This window comes from Peromyscus leucopus, chromosome 8b (genome assembly GCF_004664715.2).
Source record: "Peromyscus leucopus breed LL Stock chromosome 8b, UCI_PerLeu_2.1, whole genome shotgun sequence".
NCBI classification, from domain to species: Eukaryota; Metazoa; Chordata; class Mammalia; order Rodentia; family Cricetidae; genus Peromyscus; species Peromyscus leucopus.
The window spans coordinates 63,717,271-63,742,689 of record NC_051086.1 but is presented as its reverse complement, the minus strand read 5'-3'; the positions used below and the strand labels follow the sequence as shown (position 1 = coordinate 63,742,689).

At 40.5% G+C, this 25,419-nt stretch overlaps 1 protein-coding gene across 6 annotated transcripts in view; it reads right to left on the bottom strand.

The window, feature by feature from the left end:
* Nucleotides 1-25,419, bottom strand: part of Rhot1 (ras homolog family member T1) — a 74,146-nt gene that overhangs the window by 46,974 nt on the left and 1,753 nt on the right. For all 6 annotated transcript variants that reach the window (XM_028866954.2, XM_028866955.2, XM_028866956.2 and 3 more), the window contains exons 2-6: nt 12,259-12,317; nt 8,044-8,125; nt 5,333-5,376; nt 4,607-4,660; nt 3,583-3,635 (exon numbers count right to left, since the gene is read on the bottom strand). In XM_028866954.2, the coding sequence (XP_028722787.1) occupies nt 3,583-3,635; nt 4,607-4,660; nt 5,333-5,376; nt 8,044-8,125; nt 12,259-12,317 (292 nt within the window). The remainder of the gene's footprint in view (nt 1-3,582; nt 3,636-4,606; nt 4,661-5,332; nt 5,377-8,043; nt 8,126-12,258; nt 12,318-25,419) is intronic.

The following is a 25,419-nucleotide window of genomic DNA, read 5'->3' as shown; positions in this document are numbered from 1 at the left end:
TGTCAAGGACAAGCTCACCCATGACGGCACTACACACACTACAGCTTCAAGCGCCCAAAGACATTTGCATATGGCACCATACAGGCCACCAGCAGAGGATAGTGGTGTATACCTTTCATCCTGACTACCTGTAGGTGGAAGCAGGAAGATTACAAGTTTGAGAATAGCCTGGGAAATATAGTGAGATTCTATGACTCTAAAATGAAATGAAATTAAAAATAAAACAAGGCCCACAAAGTAGCAACAGTATTTTAGTGACAATAAAGCCAGAGTTTCTAAATTCCATGACATAAATTGGTTCTTCATATATACTGGCCAAATATGTTCTCTTCTCCAGAGAGGTCCTCCTAGAAATAGCTCCAACAAGGAGAAAGGGCCAAGAGCATGTGGGTGTCATGGCCTTTAAGGCATCACTATCCAATAAAACATACTATGACAATGGTCTTCTTTGTTTGTTTTTTGAGACAGGGTCTTTCCAAATATTCCTGGTTGTCCTAGAACTCGCTATATAGACCAGGCTGGCCTCAAATTCACAGAATCCCTTGCTGGGATTAAAGGGGGTGGGAAGGTGGCTCAGTGGTTAAGAGCACTGATTGCTCTTCCAGAGGAGCTGGGTTCAGTTCCCAGCACCCACATGGCAGCTCACAACTCTCTGTAACTTCAGTTCCAGGGACACAAAACCCATGGCAAAATACTAATGCATATAAAATGTTAAAAAAAAATTTTTTAAAAGCATGTGTCAACACCTTCTGAAATGATGATGGTCTTTGGTTGCACTATTACCACAACCACTAGCCACAGATAGCAACTGAGCTTCTGCAGTGTCCAAGAGTATATCAGAGGAACTTAGACTTTAGCGTTCTTTCACTTTAATTAACTTAAATTGCCACAAATGACAAGTGGCTAACAGCACTAGACAGCTGAGAGAGTCATTCTCTTCTTTCAACTTTGTCAGTAACTCACCACAAAGTTTAAGAAACAATGAAGAGGAGTTATCACAGAGCTGAAGGCCCCTAAGTCACAGTTTCCTTTTCATAAATAAGACAGGGCATCAGATTTCCTGAGCATGAAAGAACAAAAATGATGGAAAAAGAATTTTCTTTTTCTGAAAAACTGAGCAAAGAGCCATATGTATACAATGAATATTTAAAACCTGATTTTCCTAACATTCAAAAAGATTAAAATGGGGGCTGGAGAGATGGCTCAGTGTTTAAGAGCACCTGCAGCTCTTCCAAAGAACCTACATTTTGTTCCCAGAACCCACATGGTAGCTCATCAGCAATTACAACTCCAGTTACAGAGGATCTGATACCCTCTTATAGCCTCTGCAGCACGCACACAGTGCAACAAACTTCACACATACACATAAATACAAACAAGTAAATCAATCATTTTTTAAAAAAAAGATTAAAATGCTAGGCCAGGAGTGGTGGCACAAACATTTAACACCAGCACTCAGGAGGCAGTCAGATCTCTGTGAGCATGAGGTCAGCCTGGTCTACATGGGGAAAACCTGTCTCAAAGGGGAAAAAAAAAATTGAAAGCTGGGCATGAACACACCAGAGGCATACACTTTAACCCCAGCACTTGGGAGGTAGAGGCAGGTGGAACTCTGTGAATTTAAGCCAGCCTATATTCTATATAGTGAGACTCTGTGTTAAAAAAGAAAGAAAGAAAGAAAGAAAGAAAGAAAGAAAGAAAGAAAGAAAGAAAGAAAGAAAGAAAGAAAGAAAGAAAGAAAGAAAGAAAGAGAAAGGAAGAAAAGAAAGAGAGAAAGAAAGAATAAAAATAACGTTTAACCAATTAAATATTGGAAGGAAAATGTTTTCTTGTGACTTTACTTACTTTGCAGTAAGGCTCATTAAGAAAGGGAATGGCTCAGTTGCCTTTAGCCTACTGGCTATGGGTGGGATAGGACCTCTGTTTGTCACAGATTGCAAGCCCAGCGCCAGTTTAAGATCTTTGGCAACAGTTAACTCTGCAGCTCACACACGATTGAGCCTGTATGATAATGAGTAGACAGAGATGGGTAATACCTGGGGGGCCGCTCACCAACCTAAGACAGAGCGCCTGTGTGGCCTGGGCAGGCGTCTCCATGACAGGCAAGGTGACCTGCTGACGTCCCATGCAACCTAAGTCAGAAGCTCATTTTTTAGTAAAAGGGGGACCTGTAGGGCCCTGGCCCCTGTTTTGGGTAACTGTTGCCTTGCTTGCTGACCTTGACCTTGATATCCTCCCTATGCTAATCCCCTGCCGGGTTCTACCCCCCTGAATGCTTAAGGAAAGATCCTTGTCTGTATATCCTGCATAATGGATGTTAACAGCTTAGACGCAAGATTGTAAAACATCAGCAGTAAACTTCTGCCCTCTGGGGTTCTCCCACTGTGCTGTAAGCCTGTATTTAAGACCTCCTCCCTCCTTCAATAAATGGCATTGGGGGAAAAAATTTTATACTGTGTCAAGCTGATAATAGAAAAATAAATAATAAATAAAAATGAAAGAAAAAGAACTATTGGCTGGCTGCTCTCCTTCTCTGATCTTTCAGCTTTCACCATGATATCTGACTCCGGGTTTTTATTAATAAGATCAATTAGGATTCGTGCTACAAACAACTGTTCACATTATGAGCAATCAACAATTCCACACTTTATTAAAGAAGCAACTCAAGAGAGGGCATACAATACAGGCAAAGGCAGACTCCCAAACAGACTGAAGCAGCAGTTTGTGATCAGAAATGCAGGATTACTAAAATATTCAATCTGTCAATAATTACGAATCTTTACAATGTCAGAGCTGTTTTCTGCTTTGCTTTCAAATCTATTTACTTTTTCTAATCACTCCTGCCCCCACAAAGGTATGTGGTGGTGTATGAAGGTAGGTGAACAGAGAGAAACTGATAAAAAAAAACCAATGTAGAGGGCCAGGAACATGGCTCAGCAGGTAAAGGCACTTACTGCCAACCTTGAATTCCATTCTGGAATCAACACAATAAAAGGGACAACCAAACCTGTATTTTTTTTCTCCCAAGACAAGGTTTCTCTGTATCTCTGACTGTCTTGGAACTCAATTTGTAGACCAGGCTGGCCTCGAACTCAAAAGATCCGCCTGCCTCTGCCTCCTGAGTGCTGGGATTAAAGGCATGTGCCACCACTGCCCACACAGATTTATTTTTTTATTAGTTTATGTGTGAGTGTTTTGCCTGCATGTATACCTGTGCCTGGTGCTTGAGGAGATGGTGAGCCTCTATATGGGCGCTGGGAATCCAACCCAGGTCCTTTGAAACAACAAGTGCCCTTAACCACCTCAGCCCTTAATCCTGCACATTGTACTCTGATACCTAAGTGTACATGCATGCGCATGCGAACACACACACACACACACACACACACACACACACACACACACACACACTCAAACAGATACACACAAATAAATAAATATTTGAAAGAAAAAACCAAATATGGAACATGTTAATAACCAGGGGATCTAAGTAAAGGCTTTACAGATATGTTTGTTAGTATTTCTTACATCTTTCCACTAAGTTTGAAATTTTCAAAAAAAAAGTTTGAAAGAAAAAAATACCTGCTGTCTTTGTCTGTTCTTTCATTTATGAGTGGAATCCATCGGCTTGTTACCTAAAATGAAAATAAGTAGGAGTTAAGCCATGATGCAGATCTTTGAAAAGCTGTCACTCAGGAGGCAGAGGCAGGAAGATTTCTGAGTTCAAGGCCAATCTGGTCTACATATGGAGTTCCAAGCCAGCCAGAGCTATATAGTAAGATTCTGTCTTTAAAAGAAAAAGTGGCAGGACAAGAAAGAAAAAGCGTACTTTTTTAAAGAAGTTTTTTATGCTTATGAGTGTTCTGTCTGCGTGTGCATGCCTGGTGCACAGGGGCCCCTACAACTGAAATGGAGTTAGAGAAGAGCGGCCTCTAAGCCACCTCACCTTCTGAGCCATCTCTCCTCGATTTTGTTAAGAGTCCTTAAAAATCTCACTGGAGGGTCAGCTTTGATCAGATTTGTCCCATTAAAACTAGGCATGGTGGCACATATTTGTAACCCCAGACTAAGGCAGGAAGATCATGAGTTCCAGGCCAGCTTAGGCTACAGAGCAAGACCTTAAAAACAAAAACAAAGCTGGGGCTTGGTGGCGCACGCCTTTAATCCCAGCACTTGGAAGACAGAGGCAGGCAGAGCTCTGTGAGTTAGAGGCTAGCCTGGTCTGCAGAGTTCCAGGATAGCCAGGGATACATAGAGAGATCCTGTCTCAAAAAAACAAAAACAAAAGAAAAAGAAAAAAACTTGAGGCAAGAGGACTGCAAGTTCATTGCCACCCTAGGCTATCTAACAATTCCAGACCTAAGCTATATAATAAGAACCTGCCTCCATGAGTGGTGGTGGCGCACACCTTTGATCTCAGCACTCTAGAGGCAGGATGATCTCTGTGAGTTCCAGACTAGCCTGGTCTACAGAGCGAGTTCCAGAACAGTCAAGGCTACACAAAGAAAACCTGTCTCAAAAAAACAGAAAAACAAAAGAACCTGCCTCAAAAAAGTAAATAAATAGTATCATATTTAATTTAAGTATAGAGAAAATTTAAATATACCTTATCAATAGAATGTTTGTTGTTAACAGCATAAACTATGCAGATGACATTAGCCTAGAAGAAAAATGAACAAATTAGTGGCACTTGGAAATAAAATATACACAACAGGATTTAATTGTTAACTACCTAAGATTTTTCAGCCAAAGGGGGAAATTTTTTAAAAAAGAAAAACCTGCCTATAAGAGGAAAGCATCCCTAAAGAACTAGAGCAAAAAATATACACTCAAATACCAATGACTATAACAAAGAGTTAAGAAATTCCTGGTAAGCCGGGCGGTGGTGGCGCACGCCTTTAATCCCAGCACTCGGGAGGCAGAGGCAGGCGGATCTCCGTGAGTTCGAGGCCAGCCTGGGCTACCAAGTGAGTTCCAGGAAAGGCACAAAGCTACACAGAGAAACCCTGCCTCGAAAAAACCAAAAAAAAAAAAAAAAAAAAAAAAAAGAAATTCCTGGTAAACTTGAGCATGGTAGCACACACCTATACAGCACTCAAGAAGAGGAGGCAGGGGGATCAAGACAAGCCCCAACTACACTGAGAATTCAATGTCAGTCTGGGCTACAAGAAACTGTCTCAATCCCCAACTGGCCCTCAAAAAAAGCATATTCTTGGTAAGAGAACTAAAAAGATAGGATTATCACTGTTCATGTACACATGTACATACATATACATACACACATACACACACACACACACACACACACACAAAATGACTTTTTTACACATACCTGTGATATTTCCTGATGAAGTTGTTCATCACTCTGCTCTGCTTCTACAAATAACAAAGTCAGTATTTTGTATTTTAAAAACTTTCATAACAGTCAAGCAAAAAAAAAAAAAAATCTATGTAACATCCACCTAAGAAAATTGACACCAATGGCTCTGCAGTTAAGAACACTTGTTGCTCTTTCAGAGGACCATGTTAGAGAGGAAACCATATAGAATTACCATATAGAGAGGTAATTCTCTATAACTCCAGATTCAGGGGAATCCTACACCCTCCTCTGGCCTCCATGGGCACTAAGCATAAACATAATACATTTACATACCTACAGGCACAGATACATACTCATAAAAAGCAATAAATCTTAAAAATGATATCGTGTAGAACCATACAAGGTACCAAAATAAGAGTGATCCAGAGGAAGAAAAAGCTGAACCAAGATAAGAGAGCTGGTTAGCAAGGAAGAAATATTCAAGAGGGCAATTCCAGCACAGAAGAGCAGAGGCATGTGTCAAAGATCTAGGCCAGTATCTAATCCAGACTTGAAAAAGGATCAGACGGCTGGACAGTGGTGGCACACGCCTTTTAATCCCAGCACTCAGGAGGCAGAGGCAGGCGGATCTCTGTTAGTTCAAGGCCAGCCTGTTCCACATAGAGAGTTCTAGGACAACCAGGGTTACACAGAGAAACCCTGTCTTGAAAAAGAAAGATTGGCTGGAGAGATGGCTCAGAGATTAAGAGCACTGGCTGCTCTTCCAGAGGTCCTGAGTTCAATTCCCAGCACGCACATGGTGGCTCACAACCATCTGTAATGAGATCTGACACCCTCTTCTGTATACATAATAAATAAATAAATCTTTAAAAAAAAAAAGAAAGAAAGAAAGAAAGAAAGAAAGAAAGAAAGAAAGAAAGAAAGAAAGAAAGAAAGAAAGAAAGAGAGAGCTGGAGAGATGGCTCCGGGCTTAGGAGCACTGACTGCTCTTCCAGAGGAGCTCGTTCAGTTCCCAGCACCCACATGGCAACTCACAACTGTCTGTAACTCCAGTTCCAGGAGATCTGACACCTTCACACCAATGCACATAAAATAAAGTTAAATAAACTATTAAAATAAAATATAAAAGAAAAAAAGAAGCCGGGCGGGTAGTGGCACACGCCTTTAATCCCAGCACTCGGGAGGCAGAGGCAGGCAGATCTCTGTGAGTTCGAGGCCAGCCTGGGCTACAGAGTGAGTTCCAGGACAGGCTCCAAAACTACACAGAGAAACCCTGTCTCAAAGGAAGGAAGAAAAAAAAAAAACAAAGAAAAGAAAAAGGGTCAGGCAAAAGAGATCAGTAACTCGAGAAAGAAGATGGAGGACTTCAGAGCCAGAAGCTCAGACAGGACAAGAGTCTGGACACAGAGCCCAAGACTAGAGAATCTGGACATGATCAACATAGTGGGTAGGAGTAATAACAACAAAGGCGCAGGGCCACGCTATAGCCTGACAATGAAGAAAGAAGAGTTCCCCTTTCTGGCTGGTAAGATGGCTCAGTAGGTAAGGCTTGCTGCCAGGCTTGGTGACCTGAATTCGACCCCTGGAACCCAACATGGTGGAAGGAAAGAATCAAATCCAACAAGGTATCCTCTGACCCCCACACATATTGTAGCACACTGATGTTCACATACATACTGAATAAGTAAATAAACTCAGTAATATGTATAGTTTTACAATTATCAGAAACAATAAGATGAACTTTGTGTACATGTCTGTGTACGTACATGTATGTGGAAGCTAGACACTGATGTCAGGCATCCTTCCTCTACCTCTCTCACTGCGTTTTTCCAGACTGTCTGTTTCATAAACCTGCAGCTCACAAACTGGCTCAATTGGCTGGCCAGTGAGCTCTGAGATGTGCCTGGCTCTGCCTCTTCCCAGTGCTGGTGTTCCACAGTGCCCAGCCATTATGCAAATACGGGTACCTGAACTCAGGTCCTTATGTTTGCTCAGCAAGGCCTTTACTTACTGAGCAATCTCCTCGGCAACCAAAGTGACCATTCTTAATTCATTTTTTAATTTTAATTCATATTTTTGTAACAAAGATTGAGAAATTTATGAACACATAAAAAGGTCAACAAATCATTATATATATGTTTGTGTGTTATTCTGGAGATCAAAATCAGGGCTACGAAAACATTATATAAATTAATTATATCCTCAGCCCCTAAACGAATTTTAAAATTCAGAATCTACTCACTGTTTTTAAAATATCTATGTGTTCACAGTATACATGCATGTGTCTATGCATATTCACATTTGTGTGATTGCAAGTGTATGAGTGTACACGCCACATGTGTCTGTGGTGGCCAGAGGCACTGATAACCCTGGAGTTACAAGAGGTTGTAAGCCATCTGACGTAGGTGCTGAGGATTGGACTCAGGTCCTCCGCAAGAATAGTATATGACCTAGTCAGGTAGTGGTGGCGCACACCTTTAATCACAGCACTCAGGAGGCAGAGGCAGGCAGATCTCTGAGTTTGAGGTCAGCTGATCTACAAAGTGAGTTCCAGGACAGCCAGGGCTACACAGAGAAACCCTGTCTAGGGGTGTGGTGGGGGGAAGAGTTGTATGTGATCATAAATGCTGAACTTCTGAACATTTTTAAGAGCTTAGTGAGGTTCTGTTTGCAGGGCTATTAAATTAACTCCGGATTCTCACCCACAAGAGACCACCGATTACCTGAGTAATCAACAATGTGTGTTGGAACTCTCTCAGGGGTGACATCAGCTGGAATGGTGATTTCTTCTGCCCGAGGAGGAACCTTTATTTGAAAACAAATATAAAAAAAAAATGTGGAGAAATTATCCATCAAACTTACTAATAGACCATGTAGATTTATCTATATCAGGAACTTCTTCGGAAACTATTCTTGTAGGTATTCACTGCATTTTAAAATGCTTTCATTAGGGTGCTTTATCACATAAAACTACAATAAAAACATTTTTTTGCTAGGTAGTGGTGGCACACACCTTTAATCCCAGTACTCAGGAGGCAGAGGCAGTCAGATATCTGTGAGTTCGAGGCAGGCCTGGTCTACAAAGCAAGATCCAGGACAGGTACCAAAACTACACAGAGATACCCTGTCTTGAAAAAACAAAAAACAAAAACAAAAACTCTTTTTAAAAATATATTTATTTGTATTTATATTGGTGTTTTACCTGCACATATGCCTGTGTGAAGGTGTCGGGTCCCCTAGAACTGCAGTTACAGACAGTTGTGAGCGCCATGTGGGTGCTGGGATTAATCGCTGAGCCATCTCTCCAGCCCCATAAAAACATTTTTTAAGGACCAGCAAGATGGGTCAGTAGGTAAGGATGCTTGCTGCTGAGTCTGACCACCTGAGTGATCACTTTGGATGCCCACACCCTCATGGAGGAAAGGGAACCTACAACCACAAGGTGTCCTCTTACCTCCAAATGTGTACCGGGGGTACGTGTGCAGAGAGATAGAAAACAAATGAAATGTAATAAAAATTTTAACAATAAAATCAAAAGCAAAGAAAAAAATGAGTTTTTTTTTTTTTTTTTTTTTTTTTTTAGCAGAGATATAGCCCAATGGTAGAGTGTTTGACTAGCAAATGTCCAGTCCTAGGTTAGAGGGGAAAGAAATTCTACCTTTGCAGTCAAAGGCCATAATAATGATATCAAGTTTGTTTTTTTTGCCGGGCGGTGGTGGCGCACGCCTTTAATCCCAGCACTCGGGAGGCAGAGCCAGGTGGATCTTTGTGAGTTCGAGGCCAGCCTGGGCTACCAAGTGAGTTCCAGGAAAGGCGCAAAGCTACACAGAGAAACCCTGTCTCGAAAAACAAAAAACAAAAAACAAAAAACAAAAAACAAAAAAAAAAAAAAAAAAGTTTTTCACAAACTTAAAACAATACTTAATTTGGTATTCAAATATTAGATTTAAAAAAATATATATGGTTCTCATTCTATTTTGTTGAGGATTTAAAACACTTTACAAATAAGGGGCTATGTTAATCCAAAGCAGTCCTGATAAGTGTAACTCAGTGGTGGAGAACTTGTCTAGCACATGCAGCCTTGGGTTTAATCCTCAGCCTATAAAACCCACAAAAATACAAACAAGATGACAACCTTCAAGGTAACCAATAAATATTAGCTTTGTCTAGGCTAGATAACTGGTTGGCTCCATTAGCCCTGTAGTTAATAATTCCGCGATACAGAAAGATGCACATTTTTAACAAAACTGTAAAGTATGGTGGCCCATTCCTTTCTTTTTAAATAACTAATTTTTTATGTGTATAGGTTTTGCTTGCATGTGTATCTGTGAACCACATGAATGCTTGGTATCCTTGGGAGGCCATAAAAGGGCACTGGATCCCCTGGAACTAGAGTTACAGACAGTTGTAAGGCACCCTCTGGGTGCTGAGAGTCAAATCCAGGTTCTGTGGAAGAGCAGCCAGTGCTCTTAACTGCTGAGATTTCTCTCCAGCCACAACTGCATGATTTTTAATTATGGGGAAAAACAAATCCCATATCCACACTCAAGAAGAATATCTTTAAACAACTTTAATTTCAGTTAAACATTTCAAATTTCTTTCTTGAGACAGAGTCTTACTATGAAGTCCTAGCTAGATTGGAGTCTTTAAATTTTGTTTACTTATTTGTGTGCATGGGTATCATAGCACACAAATGGAGTTCAATGTGGAGTTGGCTTTGTATTTCCACCATGTAAGCCCTGGGAATTAAAGTCAGCTTGTTAGTCTTGGCAGTAGGTCCTTTCCCACTCAGCCATCTTGTTAGCTCCTTAGTTAAACTTTTGCAGAGAACTTTATATAGTATAACCTAAATAATTTTAAATTAATGTTAATGATTCCACAATACACTCCATTTTTCAAATTAAGGAATTACTGTTTGATTCTTCAATGCTAAAAGGAACAAAGAAAATAGCAGCCATAGAATTATAAATGTTGCCAGGCGATGGTGGCACACGCCTTTAATCCCAGCACTCGGGAGGCAGAGCCAGGTGGATCTCGGTGAGTTTGAGGCCAGCCTGGGCTACAGAGTGAGTTCCAGGAAAGGAGCCAAAGCTACACAGAGAAACCCTGTCTTGGAAACAAAAACCAAAAAACAGAATTATAAATATTGAAAATGCTATCAGTGAGAGATATAGCTCAGCAATAAAGCTCTTGCTTGGTATGCACAAGACCCTGGATTCCATCCCAGGTACCACAAGAATCCAGAAAAACAAAAACACTGCCATATGACACATCAAGTTCCTAGCTCAGCAATAAACCTATAAGGTTATTTCTCTCTAAGAAGAGTAAAGAAAGGTAAATGCAAACTCTAACATTAATTTTATTTTTTCTGTGTGTGTGCACTTACATGCCACCTGTGTATGGGGAGGGGGGTGGAGTGCCACAAAGAGTGTGGATGTCCAGGAGCTAAAGTTACAGCTACAGGTCACCTAACATGGGTGCTAGGAATTGAATGAAGGCCCTTTGGAAGAACAGCAAGTGCTCTTAAGCACTGAGCTATCGCTCTAGCCTCAAACTCTGACATTAATAAGACTTCAGAGAAACAAAAGATAAGCCAGACCTGTAATCTCAGTATTTGGGAGGGAGACGTGGAAGGATCAGAAAAAAGTTCAAGATCAGCCATGCCTACATAGTAAGTTTAAGACCAACCTGTACTGTATAGACTGTGCCTCAAAAAAATTAAACAAAATAAACTAACAATAACAACAAAATCCAAAATTTTGTTATGCTGTTGCATAGATGCTGTTTTCTCTAACAATATCCTAACTTTACAGCATCTCCTCACACTGGGATTTCCAAAATGTAAATAAGTATATCCCAGTATGGTGATACAAACATGTGATCACAGTACCAGGGAAGTGGAGGTAGGAAGATCAGGAGTTCAAGGTCATCATGAGCTACATAAGTTTGAAGCTGGCCTGAGTTACATGAGACCCTGTCTCAAAATACCAATAATAGATATATTATACATACATATAAATTATTAGTAATAACACCACCTTGTTCTGGTGGCACTTCACTATTATTAATTTACTGTCATACACAAGTCTTTGGATCTGTAGGCAAAATAGAATGAATCATTTCTAATTTGTAAAATGAAGCAGGCAGATAAAATTAGTTACATCAGAATTCTAGTAGTTCTAACAAAAACATCTCACAGATTGACAGCACCAGGCAGAAGGCAAGCGGTACCCAGACCCTAAATCTAGTTTCAATTCATACAAAACTCAGCATTTCTTTCACGTTTGGGGTTCTGGAAAACATTTTAATTCTAAGAACAGGATACACAGGTGATCCTTTTTGCCACCATTTCAAAAATGAAACAACCTTAGTTGATGACATAAATGACAAAGCCATTGGCTGGTAAGATAGCTCAGTGACCTGCCAACGAGACTGATGATCTGAAGTCGATCCTTAGGACTCCCATGAAAGGAGAGAACTGACTCACACTAGTTGCCCTCTGATAGCAAACACACACACAATGTAAAAAACAAAATTTTAATGACAAAGTCAAAGGCACAAAATGAGAAGTTAGGCTCTTTCTTAAGGTGATGTCCTCTATAAACTAATATGAGCTTTTTAAAAGTACTGACTATGAGAGGCTAGAGAGATGGCTCAGTGGTTAAGAGCACTGGCTGCTCTTCCATAGGACCTGGGTTCAATTCCTAGCACCCATAAGACAGCTCACAACTGTCTGTAACTCCTGCCCCAGGGGATCTGACACCCTCACACTAATTCACATAAAATAAAAAAACAAAACAAAACAGAAAAGTCCTGACTGTTGAAGAAACACATGAAGGTGGCACTGACATATCACTTTATTTTTTATTAATTAAAACACACACACACACACACACACACACACACACACACACACTAAATAAGAAATTAAATGTTACCTCTTCTGGAAATTCTTCACTGACCAGAGACATAATCAGTGATGTCTTCCCAACTCTAGCTGTTAAAAGAAAAAAAAATCATTACTTTAATAAATTTGGTTCTACAGGAACTCAAATCCAGTAACCACATAGAGAGTTATTAGCTGTTTGGAGAAAAGGCAATCATAAGCCCATTTCACAGTATCACAAAAGCCTGCAGCTCAGGTGTCTCAGCGCTTGCCTGTAATTCCAGCTACTTGGGGAAGCTGAGGAAATAGGATGTCAAGTTTGAGGAAAGAACAGAAAGGAACACAGTAACAAAAACCTTCCTGCATTACCTACTGAGAGTTGTGTAAGAACCAATCCCATAATACTGCTTAACGTTCCCAAAAATGAACATTAAGGTCATTTCTAAATTTCACCTTTATGAATAATGTTGTAATTCATATTCTACAACATAAATTCCTTGAAGTGCAATTCAAGTTAGCACATGGGCTGTTTTGTATTTAACTGACATTGTTAATTATGTTCACAAGAGAATACATCAATTTACATCCTCACCAACCGAAGGATATCAGAGTGTCTATATTCCTACATGTGTACTTACTTACTTGTTTGTTCTGTATTTTAAGGGTTGGTAACAAGGTAAAAAAATATATATATTTTCTGTCCCACTGATCTTTTTAATAAAGGAAAGTTAAAAATCTCAATCTTTATTCTGAAATCTGACTTCTCTACTCCAGTAACTTTTCTGATCATATAATTACTACAGTCAAATCTAAGTGCTTACCAACCAAGTCTGTCCAAGCTACTAGAGGAAAACAGATACCTGTCTGTTAGTCTCTACCACAGTGGCAAAGTACAATTTCAAAAACAAGTCCAAATATGAAAGATGGTAATTTCTAAGAATTAAGAACAACCTCAGTCACTTCCTAAATGACTATAAAAGAAAGAGTGAACTGAACAAGTCTGATCCTGGAAAATGATGAATGGCTAGAACACAGATGAGTGCACTGGTCCAAACAACATGGAGAGTTTATGCAAGTTGAGAGACAAACTATATGGTCTCACAGGTAGCTTCTAGCTAGTTTCTATAGACTATTTTAAGAATGCTTTTATTATTTTATGTATACATGTCTATATGTGTGCAGGTATATGCACATGTGTGTGGCTACCCCCAGAGTCTAGAAGATAGTATAGAATCTCCTGGTTGTGACCTGCCCCATGTGGGTGCTGGAAAATAACTCTGTGTCCTCTGGAATAACAGCAAGCATTCCTAACTACTGAGTCACCTCTCTAGCCCCTCTATATACTTTTTGATTTTCTTTTGTCAAAAAAGGCTTTTTGACATGTGGCTCACAACAAGTTATTTCTGGCTTTTTGGTTTTGTGTTGTTGGGGTTTTTTTGTTTGTTTGTTTGTTTTTTGGTTGATTTTTCGAGACAAGGTTTCTCTGTGTAGTTTTGGTGCCTGTCCTGGAGCTCTCTCTCTCTGTAGACCAGGCTGGCCTCGAACTCACCTGTCTCTGCCTCCTGAGTGCTGGGATTTTAAAGGCGTGCACCACCGCCGCCTGGCCAAGCTATTTCTGTTTTGAACAGAACCAACATTACAAAACTCCTAGAATCTAACAATACTAGCTTATACAGCTCTCCACAGTTTTCAGACAGGAAATGTGTGACTCAGAGTCAGTGATTTCCTTAAAAGTCTCACTAAAAGATGAGCAGTGGACCTAAGACAGTAGCTTGTCTCCTGATGGTCAAGCCAGTGCTCTCTTTTGCCATGCTTTTAAAGACTGCTAAGAATACAGAGAGGGAATGGTAATCAAGAGTCAGCATGCAGCCCTCACAAGCAAGTAATACAGTTCAGTTAAAATAATCACTGGTTCACTGGTGATTAATTAGGCACCTTTACTCACTGAGCCATCTCACAGGCTTGCTTTTTTCCCCCTTTGAGACCAGGCCTCACTCTATAGTCTAGGAACTCAGAGTATAAACTAGACTGGTTTCAAACTCACAGCATTCTGCCTGCCTCAGCCTTTCAAGTGCTTCAACTACAGGCATAAAACACCATGCTGAGTCTATAGCTATCCTTAACCCAAATTCTCCACATAACATGTAACATTTTTATAGTATTTGTGTGTGCATTATCCCTCATCTGTCTCACACTTACTCCAGCAGTGTAAGTATCTACTACATCATATAAGCTTACCAACTAGTGAATGGCTAGAAACAGACAGACACAGGACCAATTGAGAACAATTTTATCTTTTGGAGGGTGGCATGTATGCCTGCAGGCCAGAAGAGGGCATCTAATCCCATTATAGATGGTTATGAACCACCATGTGGTTGCTAGAAATTGAACTCAGGACCTCTGGAAGAGCAGGCAGTGTTCTGAACCCCTGAGCCATCTCTCCAGCCCCAATAATTGTATCTTAGTGTGTATTTCCTAAAGGTAGCCTTCTTGTCTTATGTAGACAAAGTACCATGTCACAGATAAGAAATTAATTACAAATATACTACCATTTTCCAATCTATTGACTTTACTCACTAATATCCTTTATAGAAAATGAGAAAAAAAAAAAAAAAGTCGGGCGGTAGTGGTACATGCCTTTAATCCCAGCACTCAGGAGGCAGAGGCAGAGGCAGGAGGATTTCTGTGAGTTTGAGGCCTGCCTGATCTACAGAGCAAGATCCAGGAAAGGCACCAAAACTACACAGAGAAACCTTGTCTTGAAAAACCAAAAAAGAAAATGGGGAAAAAAAAAAAAAACACTTGGCTGTAATGGCTCTTTAAAACTGGAAGCATTGCTTGTTTTGAGTCAGAGTTTCATGAAGCCTAGGCTTGCCTTGAACTCACAATGTGTGTGTAGTCGAGAATGAACGTGAATTTCTTTTTTTCTTTTTGAGATAGGGTCTCACTATGTAGCTGTGACTGTCCTGGAACTCACTATGTAAATTGGGTTGGCCTTGGGCTCAGAAATCACCCTGACTCTGACTCCTGATTCTTGGGATTAAAGGTGTGTGTCACTATCCCTGGCCTTCCATATTTTCTAAAATAAAAGATATGCTACTAGAAACTGCCAAATAAGTACTATTTTAAGTTATTTTGGTGGTTAAAAGATGGCAAGTTCTAGAGTTACAGATATCAGTGTTGATCTTACATTTTTAGTTGTGAGCCTAGCCTTTAACGGCTGACCCATCTCTCCAGCCCAACTGCTTTTTTAAAAAAAGATTTATTTATTCATTATACATACAGTATTCTATCTGCGAGGATCCCTGCAGGCCAGAAGAGGGCACTAGATGTCATTAGGTGGTTGTGAGCCACTATGTGGTTGCTGGGAATTGAACTCAGGACCTCTGGAAGAGCAGCCAGTGCTCTTAACCTCTGAGCCATCTCTCCAGCCCCAGTGTTGATCTTAAATATTGACAAATGAGATACCTTCCTTTTTTGGGGGGGCGGGGGGACAGGGTTTCTCTGTGTAGCTTTGCACCTTTCCTGGAACTCACTCTGTAGCCCAGGCTGGCCTCGAACTCATAGAGATCCGCCTGGCTCTGCTTCCTGAGTGCTGGGATCAAAAGCGTGCGCCACCACCGCCCAGCTAGATACCTTCTTTTTATGTCTTCTTGAATGTATGGCATTTGTGTATGTTGAGATCAAACCCTGGGCCTCTCAAATGCTGGGCAAGTGCACTGCCCCTGAGCTCTATCCCTAGGCCCAGCAGATATTTCTGGAGCACTTCTATGTGTCTTAGGTGTTCACAACGCTGCACACAGCCACTGCGTGCCCTCCTTTGACACAAACTTCATCCTAACAGGCTTTAGAGCAGCCATCAACAGAGTCAACACTGTTTTTACACAGCAGGGTAAACTGCCATCCCTGACTGGGCTTCTTATTTTGCATTGAAATTCTGTTAAATTTTTCTCATTGCTATTTAGAGGAGCCTTACTACATCAGAACTCCTGGGCAGTCCTCCAAGCAGTCCTCCCACCTCCTGAGTGCTAGAACCACCAGCACCTGCCATGCTGGACCTAGCCTGAGGTTTTTGTCTGTCTCTGCTTGCCCTTCTGTCTAATTCTGGTACTTTCATCTAGACATTTCCCAGTTCCCAACTTTCTACCTTCTTTAATCTACCAACAAATGTCAATTCCAGTCAGGTGGTGGTGGTGCACGCCTTCAATCCCAGCACTTGGGAGACAGAGGCAGGTGGATCTCTGTGAGTTCAAGGCTAACCAAATCTACAGAGTGAGTTCCAGGACAGCCAAAGTTGTTACACAGAGAAACCTTGTGTGTGTGTGTGTGTGTGTGTGTGTGTGTTTGGGGGGGAGGGGGAGTCAATTCCATTTTCTTACACAGCCTTCATTTTCTAACTCAGTCTTTTTGACTCTCAACTACCTACCACATCACACGAAAATCATTCTACCGAAAAGTAGCAACACCTAACTGTAGCTCACCTACCTAATCTTGTTTCCCACTGTTGTCCACTTTGGACAAGTAATGTCTCACACAGGCACAAGCACTAACTAGCTACAATGAGTCCTGTCTCCCTCCTCACATGGTTTTTCTCGTCCAAAAATCATTCCCTGTCTCTTCTGTACTCTTACATCTTAATCATCTCTTCAGGGCTTTTCAGTTCTACCCGAGCCTAAGACCCCCGAGAGCTACCAAAGCTCTCACTGCCTCCACTAAACTACTTATGTGCCATAATCTGTATTAAGACACCATGACTATAACAGATATACTTAGCATGTATGAGTCTACGTGGACATATAACCAGATACCTGTAAACAAGGCTAGTGAATGGAATCTTCTAATTTTATATGAATGGAGGATCTCAAGCACTCTCTGACTGGATGTCCATGCCCAGGCACAGTAACTATGCCAGGGAAACAATGTCTACATACCAACCTGCCTCAAACACCTGTTCCAAGCTTTCCTTTTCTTTTTTAAAGACTTGCTTATGTTCATGTGTATGGGTATTGGCCTGAACATAGGCTGTGCACCACATGCTAGCACTGCACGTGGAGGCCAGAAGAGGCATCGGATCCCCTGGAACTGGAGCTACAGGTGGCTGTCAGCTGCCATGTGGGTGCCAGAAATGGAACCCAAGTCCTCCCTCTAGAAGAACAGCTAGTGCTCTTACACACTCAGCCACATCTCCAACCCCCAAAGCTTTTCTTAAGAATGAGTGAGTTTCTGGACTTAAGGCCCAGGACTGAACTTGAGGAGGAACAGGGAAGGTACTTACTGCACACTGGATGGCAGGCAACTGCTAAACCAATAAAAATTAGGGCCATCAAGATGACTCAGTGGGGGGTACAGGCAACCACTGCCAAGCCTGAGAAGCTGAGTTCAATCTCCAGGACCCACACAGTAGAAGAAAACTGACTCCCACAGGTTGTCCTCTGACTTTCATACGTGCATACATACTTTTGCACACAAACACATAGATAAAAAATAAAATAATAATTAAAAAAAAATAAACTCTAGCCAGGTGGTGGTAGTTGTGCATGCCTTTAATCCAGCACTCAGGAGGGCAGAGACAGATAGATTTCTGAGTTTGAGGCCAGCCCAACCTACAAAGTGAGTTCCAGGACAACCAGGACTACACAGAAAAACCAAGGTCGGAATTTCATATAACAAAGTAGAGTGTGAAACTGCGACAAGGGTCTTCAAAATCCCTTGCTATTTCCTAACAATAGCTAGGCCTTTTCTTATAAATAACTATACAAGTCCATATTATAAGAAAATGTAAGGAGATGCAGGCAAGATAGCTTCATAAATAAAGGTTGGTCATCAGAAAAATCCAACCTTATGAGTAGAGGGTTGGGACCTTCAGTCTCATCCCAAAACCTAGAAAGTTTGAAAAGGGGGACTAGAGCTTAGTCCAATCTTATGTGACAATGGCTTAATTGTGCCTACAAAATGAGACCCCCATATAAAACCTCTACCCATCAAATCTCAGCACTTCCAGGTTAGTGAACATACCAGTAAGAGTATATACCTTAATTCCACCAAAACCCCAGACCCTTCCAACCATCCTTGTGCATCTCTCCATCTAGATGCTCATTCACATGAGCATAAGTATAACATTTTCTAGAGAATGAGTAAGCTTGAGGGGGTTGTGTTTTTTAATAAAAAGTTACTTAATAAAAAAGTAAGCCCTTTTTAACTGTTTGACTAAAATCCTACTTGTACCTAGCATCTAAAGTAAGAGCAATCTTGGGGGCCTTGCCTTTCAGTTTGTAAGAACTGATACTTACTCTATGTAGCACTAAAACTGAGTAGAACTTTTCAGGACACCAAGCTGATAACAAAGAACTGGTATCAGAATGCAAAGGGCATGAGAGTTTCATGTTTATCAAAGCACAATATGAATAAAAAAACAAACAAACAAAAAACAACAACCAAAAAAAGAGAGAGAGAAAGAGAGAAAGGTCAATTGGTAGTGGTACATGGCTTCAATCCCAGCACTTAGGAGGTAGAGCCAGGTGAATCTCTGTGAGTTCAATGCCAGCCTGGGCTACAAAGTGGACAGCCAGAGCTGTTACACAGATAAACCCTGTCTCAAAAAACAAAATAAAAAACCTAAGAACAACAAATCGTGTATCCAAGAAGTCTAGTTCCACACAAACACACGTGTCTCCTGAACTGTTTGTTCTCCTCAAACTAAGAAACACTGAACGAACATCCAAATTTGAATTTCTGCTTTCCAAGATTCATCTCTTATGCAGACCGCTATTATTTCATTTGATAATTATTTGCATGATTGTCTACATATAAATTTAGTCTTACATACTACATAGAGATAGCCAGGAAAACGTATTAAAAAAGACAAACCAAACTGTCATAAAAAAGGGACAAGCACTGTATTCAACTCCTCTATTTAAAAACAGGGGGGATGGGGGAGCAGAGAGGACATGAGAAAAGAAAGAAATCTGCTTCTCAAGTCTGTTGGGGAATATTATTTTAAGGTGTGTTACTTTTGCTTATGTTGCATTTGTTTAACTCTGTGAAGCTGTGTTACTTTGCCTGTCTAAGGCATCTGATGGTCTAATAAAGAGCTGAACGGCCAATAGCAAGGCAAGGGAAAGGATAAGTGGGGCTGGCAGGCAGAGAGACTATATAGAAGGAGAAACTGGGAGGAGAGGAAGAGATTTAGTGGAAGGAAGAGTCACCCAGCTACACAGCAAGCCACAGAGTAAGAGTAAGATTTACAGAAGTAAGAGAATGGGAAAAGCCCAGAGGCAAAAGATAGATGGAATAAGTTAAGGAAAACTGGAAAGAAAGAAGCCAAGCTAAGGCCAGGCATTTATTAGTAACAATAAGCCTCTGCATGTGATTTATTTGGAAGCTGGGTGGCAGCCCCCCAAAAGAGCCGAAAAGAGCCAAAAAACAAACAACAGCACACATCTGTACAACAATATGTCAGGAAACTCATCTGTGGCTGTGGTATAAGTCTGTGGTAGATCAATAGCTTAACATGTACAAGACTCTGGGAGGGGAGGGAGGAAGGGCCATTTAAAAAGAAAAATGCCTTTACTCCCAACAGAGACAGACTCAAAAATCAAAATAATCTGGGTGGTGGTGATGCACACCTTTAATCCCAGCATTCAGAAGGCAGAGGCAGGTGGATCTCTGTAAGTTTGAGGCCAGCCTGGTCTAGAGTGAGTTTCAGGGCAGCCACAGCTGTTACATAGAGAAACCATGTCTGGGGGTGGGGGGAGACAAAACAAACAAACAAAAAACAAAATAATAGACAAACAAACAAATGAAAGAAAAATCAGTAATTTGGCATCTAGGAAGAAAAAAATATCTGTTGATGTTCTGAAGACACACGCATTCTTTTGTTTGGTTTGGGGATTCTGACTGGCCTGGAACTCAATATATAGAATTGCCTCAGATTTGCAGTAATCCTCCTGCCTCTTGCCTCCTGGGTACTAGGATTACTGGAATGTGCTACTGTACACACTCAAAAAATGTATATTCTTAAGAGTGCTGCATCTGCATAAGACCCAGACAATCCTCCATCCTAACAACAGTGGGCTCCTGAGGTCTTCCTAGACTTTGATAAAAATAGGATATTTTTCATCAGCTAAAAATTTTTCTAAAAAATTTCTAGAAATTCTCAAGAGCAGAGACTATTTGCTGTTTACTACAGCATTCCTAGCACCAAGGAAATCAAATGGCAAACTCATTACAACCATCTTCTTCCTAGTCATGGCTGCCTTCTTTGCCCTCAGACCCACTGGCCCCCTGTGAGTTTCAGAATAGAGAGAACAGCATGATGAGGAAAGTCAGATTTCTTCACTGTTTAGCTCAGCAGTCCAAAGAGCAGTTCTGGCTGCCTGAACAGCAGCAGGCTCCTATCAAACTACAGACATATTCAACAGGGGAGGCCTCTAACACAGCAAGAGTAAAGAAGACAACTGAACAACTTTACTGATGCTTGAAGACAGGGACACACAAGACAGTGGGCCCAAGGAGTGTGGCTAACTCAGTTAAAGTCATGTGTATCATTACCACTTCTCAGTGTGATTTTATGTATTTGCTCATATCCTACCTCATCGAGAAAACAATCTGAGGCAATTTAACTCACTACATTATAAAAATTTCATCTAGAACCGCCGGGCGGTGGTGGCGCACGCTTTTAATCCCAGCACTCGGAAGGCAGAGCCAGGTGGATCCCTGTGAGTTTGAGGCCAGCCTGGACTACCAAGTGAGTTCCAGGAAAAGGCGCAAAGCTACACAGAGAAACCCTGTCTCAGAAAACAAAACAAAAAAACAAACAAACAAACAAACAAAAAATTTCATCTAGAGCCAGACATGATAGCACACTTTTAATTCCAGTACTTAAGAGGCAGAGGCAAAAGGATCCCTTTGAGTCCAAGGCCAGCCTGGTCTACATAGGGAGTTCTAGGTCCACCAGAGCTACATAGTGAGACCTGTCTCAAAAATAAATAAAACATTTTTCTTTCAACTGCTCCAGAAACATTTCCATGAGGAAAAGAAATCCTAAATTCTTCTTTAAATATACTAGTTAGAATTTATATTTACTATAAAGATTATAGTATAAATATTATATAAAATATATTTATAATAAAGTCTATAACAATGTATTACAAATTGAATGTTATAACCAAAATATAAACTGCAATGTAAGTTTGATATAAATATTTAACATATTAATATGAAAGATAAAAATTATCTTTGTTAGCCAACTATCTAATGTTCTCTAGTCTTTTTTGCCTGAGAAATAGTTAAGTGACTTATAAAATGCAAGATCATAATTATTCTTTTTTTTTTTAAAAAAAAACCTTTTTTTAAAAAAGATTTATTTATTATGTATACACAGCATATGACTGCCAGCCAGAAGAGGGCGCCAGATCTCATTACAGATGGTTGTGAGCCACCATGTGGTTGCTGGGAATTGAACTCAGGACCTCTGGAAGAGTAGTCAGTGCTCTTAACCGCTGAGCCATCTCTCCAGCCCAGGATCATAATTATTCTTAAAGACAGAGGTCTCCAATTCATTACAATACACCACCTATCTGAGACTATAATATAGAACAAATTATCTAGGTTTATCTGGGTTTGAAATTTCTGTCTTTTTATCAGTTCTTTTAAATGTCTAGTTCTAAATGACAGAAAATTCCTAATATTTATGAAGGAGAAATAACATTCTGCCATTCCAATTATCACCCTTCCAGTCATATTGGCTAGTTTTCTTACAAACACACACCCTTTTCTTCAAATGGCAAAAGAAATGGTTCTTTTCATTTCTTTTTATGTTTCTCTTTTATATTAAGAAGTCTCAGTTCATCGGACTGATGGCACACACCTTTCATCCTAGCACTCGAGAGGCAGAGGCAGAAGGATCTCTGTGAATCTGAGGTCAGCTTTGTCTACAGAGTGAGTTTCAGGACAGCTATGGCTACACAGAGAATCCCTGCCTTGAAAAACCAAACACACACACACACACACACACACACACACACACACACACACACACACAAAGTGTTGGTTCTTCTTAAACAACTGTAATTAGAATAAAGTAGGGAGGAGGGGGACTATGAAGTTATACTTATTAACTACTAACCTTTAGCAATCGGATAAATAATCCCAGCAAGGACCTTCCCCATAATGGGAGGCTAAAGCAGAAGGATAGCCATGGGTGAGGCCAGCCTGGCCTACATAATGGTCTTCCAAACAAACCTGGGCTACAAAGTGATACTTTCTCTCAAAAGGAGAGTGGGAGGAAGGGAAGGAGGGGATGACTGTGTTGTTCCCAAGGAACAATTAAAGGTATGGTAGTTTAGCCAAATGTGATGGTGGTGGTGGTTCACACCTTTGTTCCCAGCACCTGTGAGGCAGAGGCAGGTGAATCACTGTGAGCTCAAAACCAACCTGGTCTACAGAATGAGTTCATTAACCATAGGTAGGGGATGGCATGGAGGACAACTGTTGTCCACACCTATATTCCTTTCTCCAAGTCTGATCAACACAGTGCCATTAGTACCAGGAGAGCAAACAAGACACTGGAGAGCAGGGGTGCGTGCGTGTACACACATCTGGGCACTCTGAAGTGCACATATTCGCCACAGTGCAGGTATGAAGGTCAGAGGGCAGCTTTCAGGAGTTGCCTCTCTCCTTCCACCACGTGAGTCCAGGGACTGAGCTCAGGTTGAGAGTTGGTAGCCAGCACCTTTGCCCCATAAGCTATCTTGGCTGGCCTGATTTCTTTATTTGTTTGTTTTTGTTTTTTCGAGACAGGGTTTCTCTGTGTAGCCTTAGCTGTCCTGGAACTTGCTCTGTAGACCAGGCTGGCCTTGAACTCACAGAGATCCACCTGCCTCTGCCTCCCAAGTGTTGTGAGTGCACTTTTAAAGACTTTTAGGAATATGTTTCGTGAGAATAGTAATTCACTTTTGATCTGAATGGTATTTGATAAACAATAATTAAGCTATAACATAAATAACATTTAAAATACTTTGTTATTCTTTGCAAGCAAAATGCCTTAAGATTTTATAGGCATCCTAAGTTCCTTCATCTTTTCACTAAGTAGAAAGCAGTTAGTTAGTTAGTTAACATGATGCCTCCATGGGTCATAAAAGGGCCAAGAAAATACCCTTTTCACCTCAGCAGTACAGCAGGAGGAATGGGACAACACAATATTGAAACCATTCACCATTTCAAAGCAACAATGAATGAAGTTGCCACTGCCTGGTTCAGGGACAGACACTGACAGGAATACAAAGTAACAGAACACCACAAAAGAATAGACTTGAAATCCACAATACCAGAAAGGATGGATGTTTCTTTCTCTTAGCATCCTCCACCCCCAACCATCTTAAAGCAACTAAAAACTAGATGTACTTAAATAAACATGTTAAAAGCTCAAATCATAACCACTTTTTTCTAATACTACAGGAATAAATGTGTCAGATCTGTCTTAAAATACTGACACACATTTACCTACTATTTAATCATTAAATATCTAAATCGTGTGTGTGTGTGTGTGTGTGTGTGTGTGTGTGTGTGTGTGTGTTTAGCTAGTATCTCACTATGTAGCCTTGACTTGCCCAGAACTCACTAGGTAAGCCAGATTGGTCTTGAACCTGTGATATCTCCTCCCTCCGGAGTGCTAGGATGACAAGGGTATGCCCAATCTAGGATTTAAAACGCTACAACTAGGCTAAAGGCTGACAAGTATTTACATTAAATCTCAAAAAGTCGGGCCTGTGAGACTGCTCAGCAGGTAAGGGCACTTTCGGCAAAGCCTAACTACCAAAGTTCAATCCCCAGATCCCACATGGCAGAAGGAGAGAACAAACTCCCATAAACTGTGCTCAGATTTGCACACAAATCAACAAATGTAAAAAGTAAGGTTTAGGCTGAGTGATGGCAGCACACACCTTTAATCCCAGCATTCACTAGGTAGATGTCTGAGTTTGAGGACAGCCTGGTCTATAAAGCAAGTTCCAGGACAGCCAGGGCTACATATAGATTAAACCCTGTCTTGAAAAACAAAAAAAAGAAAGAAAAAGTAAAGCTTAAAAAGACTTCCCTACCAAAACCAGCCATTAAAATAACTGAAATCCTACATTTCAATTGAGTGTAACTATACTTCCAACATTAAAATTTGAAAATATATGTATACAAGAGTGGAGGAACTCACTTGAGTGCTTCCCAAGCAAGCACCATGCCTCCGGGTTTGATACCAAGAACAGCATCAACTAAGAAGGGTGGCACAAGCCAGTAATCCTAGCCTTCCAAGTGCTGGGATTAAAGACATGTGCCACCACACCCGGCTACAGTTTGTCTTAATAGTAGACAGCCTGAAGCTTTGGTACCAACCTTCTGCTGCATGTGCTATACTTGGAGATTGAACCTAGAGCCTCAGGTATGAAAGGCAAGTGCCCTACCACTAAACTATATACTCTAGCCCTTTTAAAATTTTGATTTTCCATCCTCCTGCTTCAGACTCCTGAGTAATGGATTACAGATGTGTGCCATCAGCACGGTTGGTACCACCCTTTTAGGGGGGAAAAAAGTGTTTCTTTAAAAAACTAAAGCATTCTCTTGTATCAAGTTTCTCCGTATGATCAGAAAACTTACATATAGTTATACCAATTCTCTTGTTTGCTTTTATTACTGAATGACATACTTTTCTAATAAATTTTAAACTTCTGCATATTCCTAAATAATACTGTTAAAGCTGAATACAAATGTCCTAACAGTGACACTAAATCTTACTTATACATGGCATTTCTATTCAGATAGTTTATACATTAATGCTATATAATTGATTCCTATATTCAACAATAAATCCAAACCACGTACCCATCTTTTTGAAAAATTGATTTAAAAAAAAAAATACCAGACTTTTATAAAATACAATTAAGGGATCACCGGCTCACTTTCCCTAATTTTGCTCCAAATCAATTAGCATCAATCATACCTTAAATAATGCCTTCCTTTACTATCAGAGAACTTGATGCAAAATACAGATTAGGATATCATTATAAACAAAACCTAAAATTCAAAACTGAAAGCCAAAAAGCAAACTATGATTAGCTAAGCTTACTTCCAAATTCTGACTCAAGATTTCTCACAAAACAAACAAAACAAAAAACAAAAACCACCTACAGCTCCATGGGTAAATAGTCCATTGTAGTAGGCATGC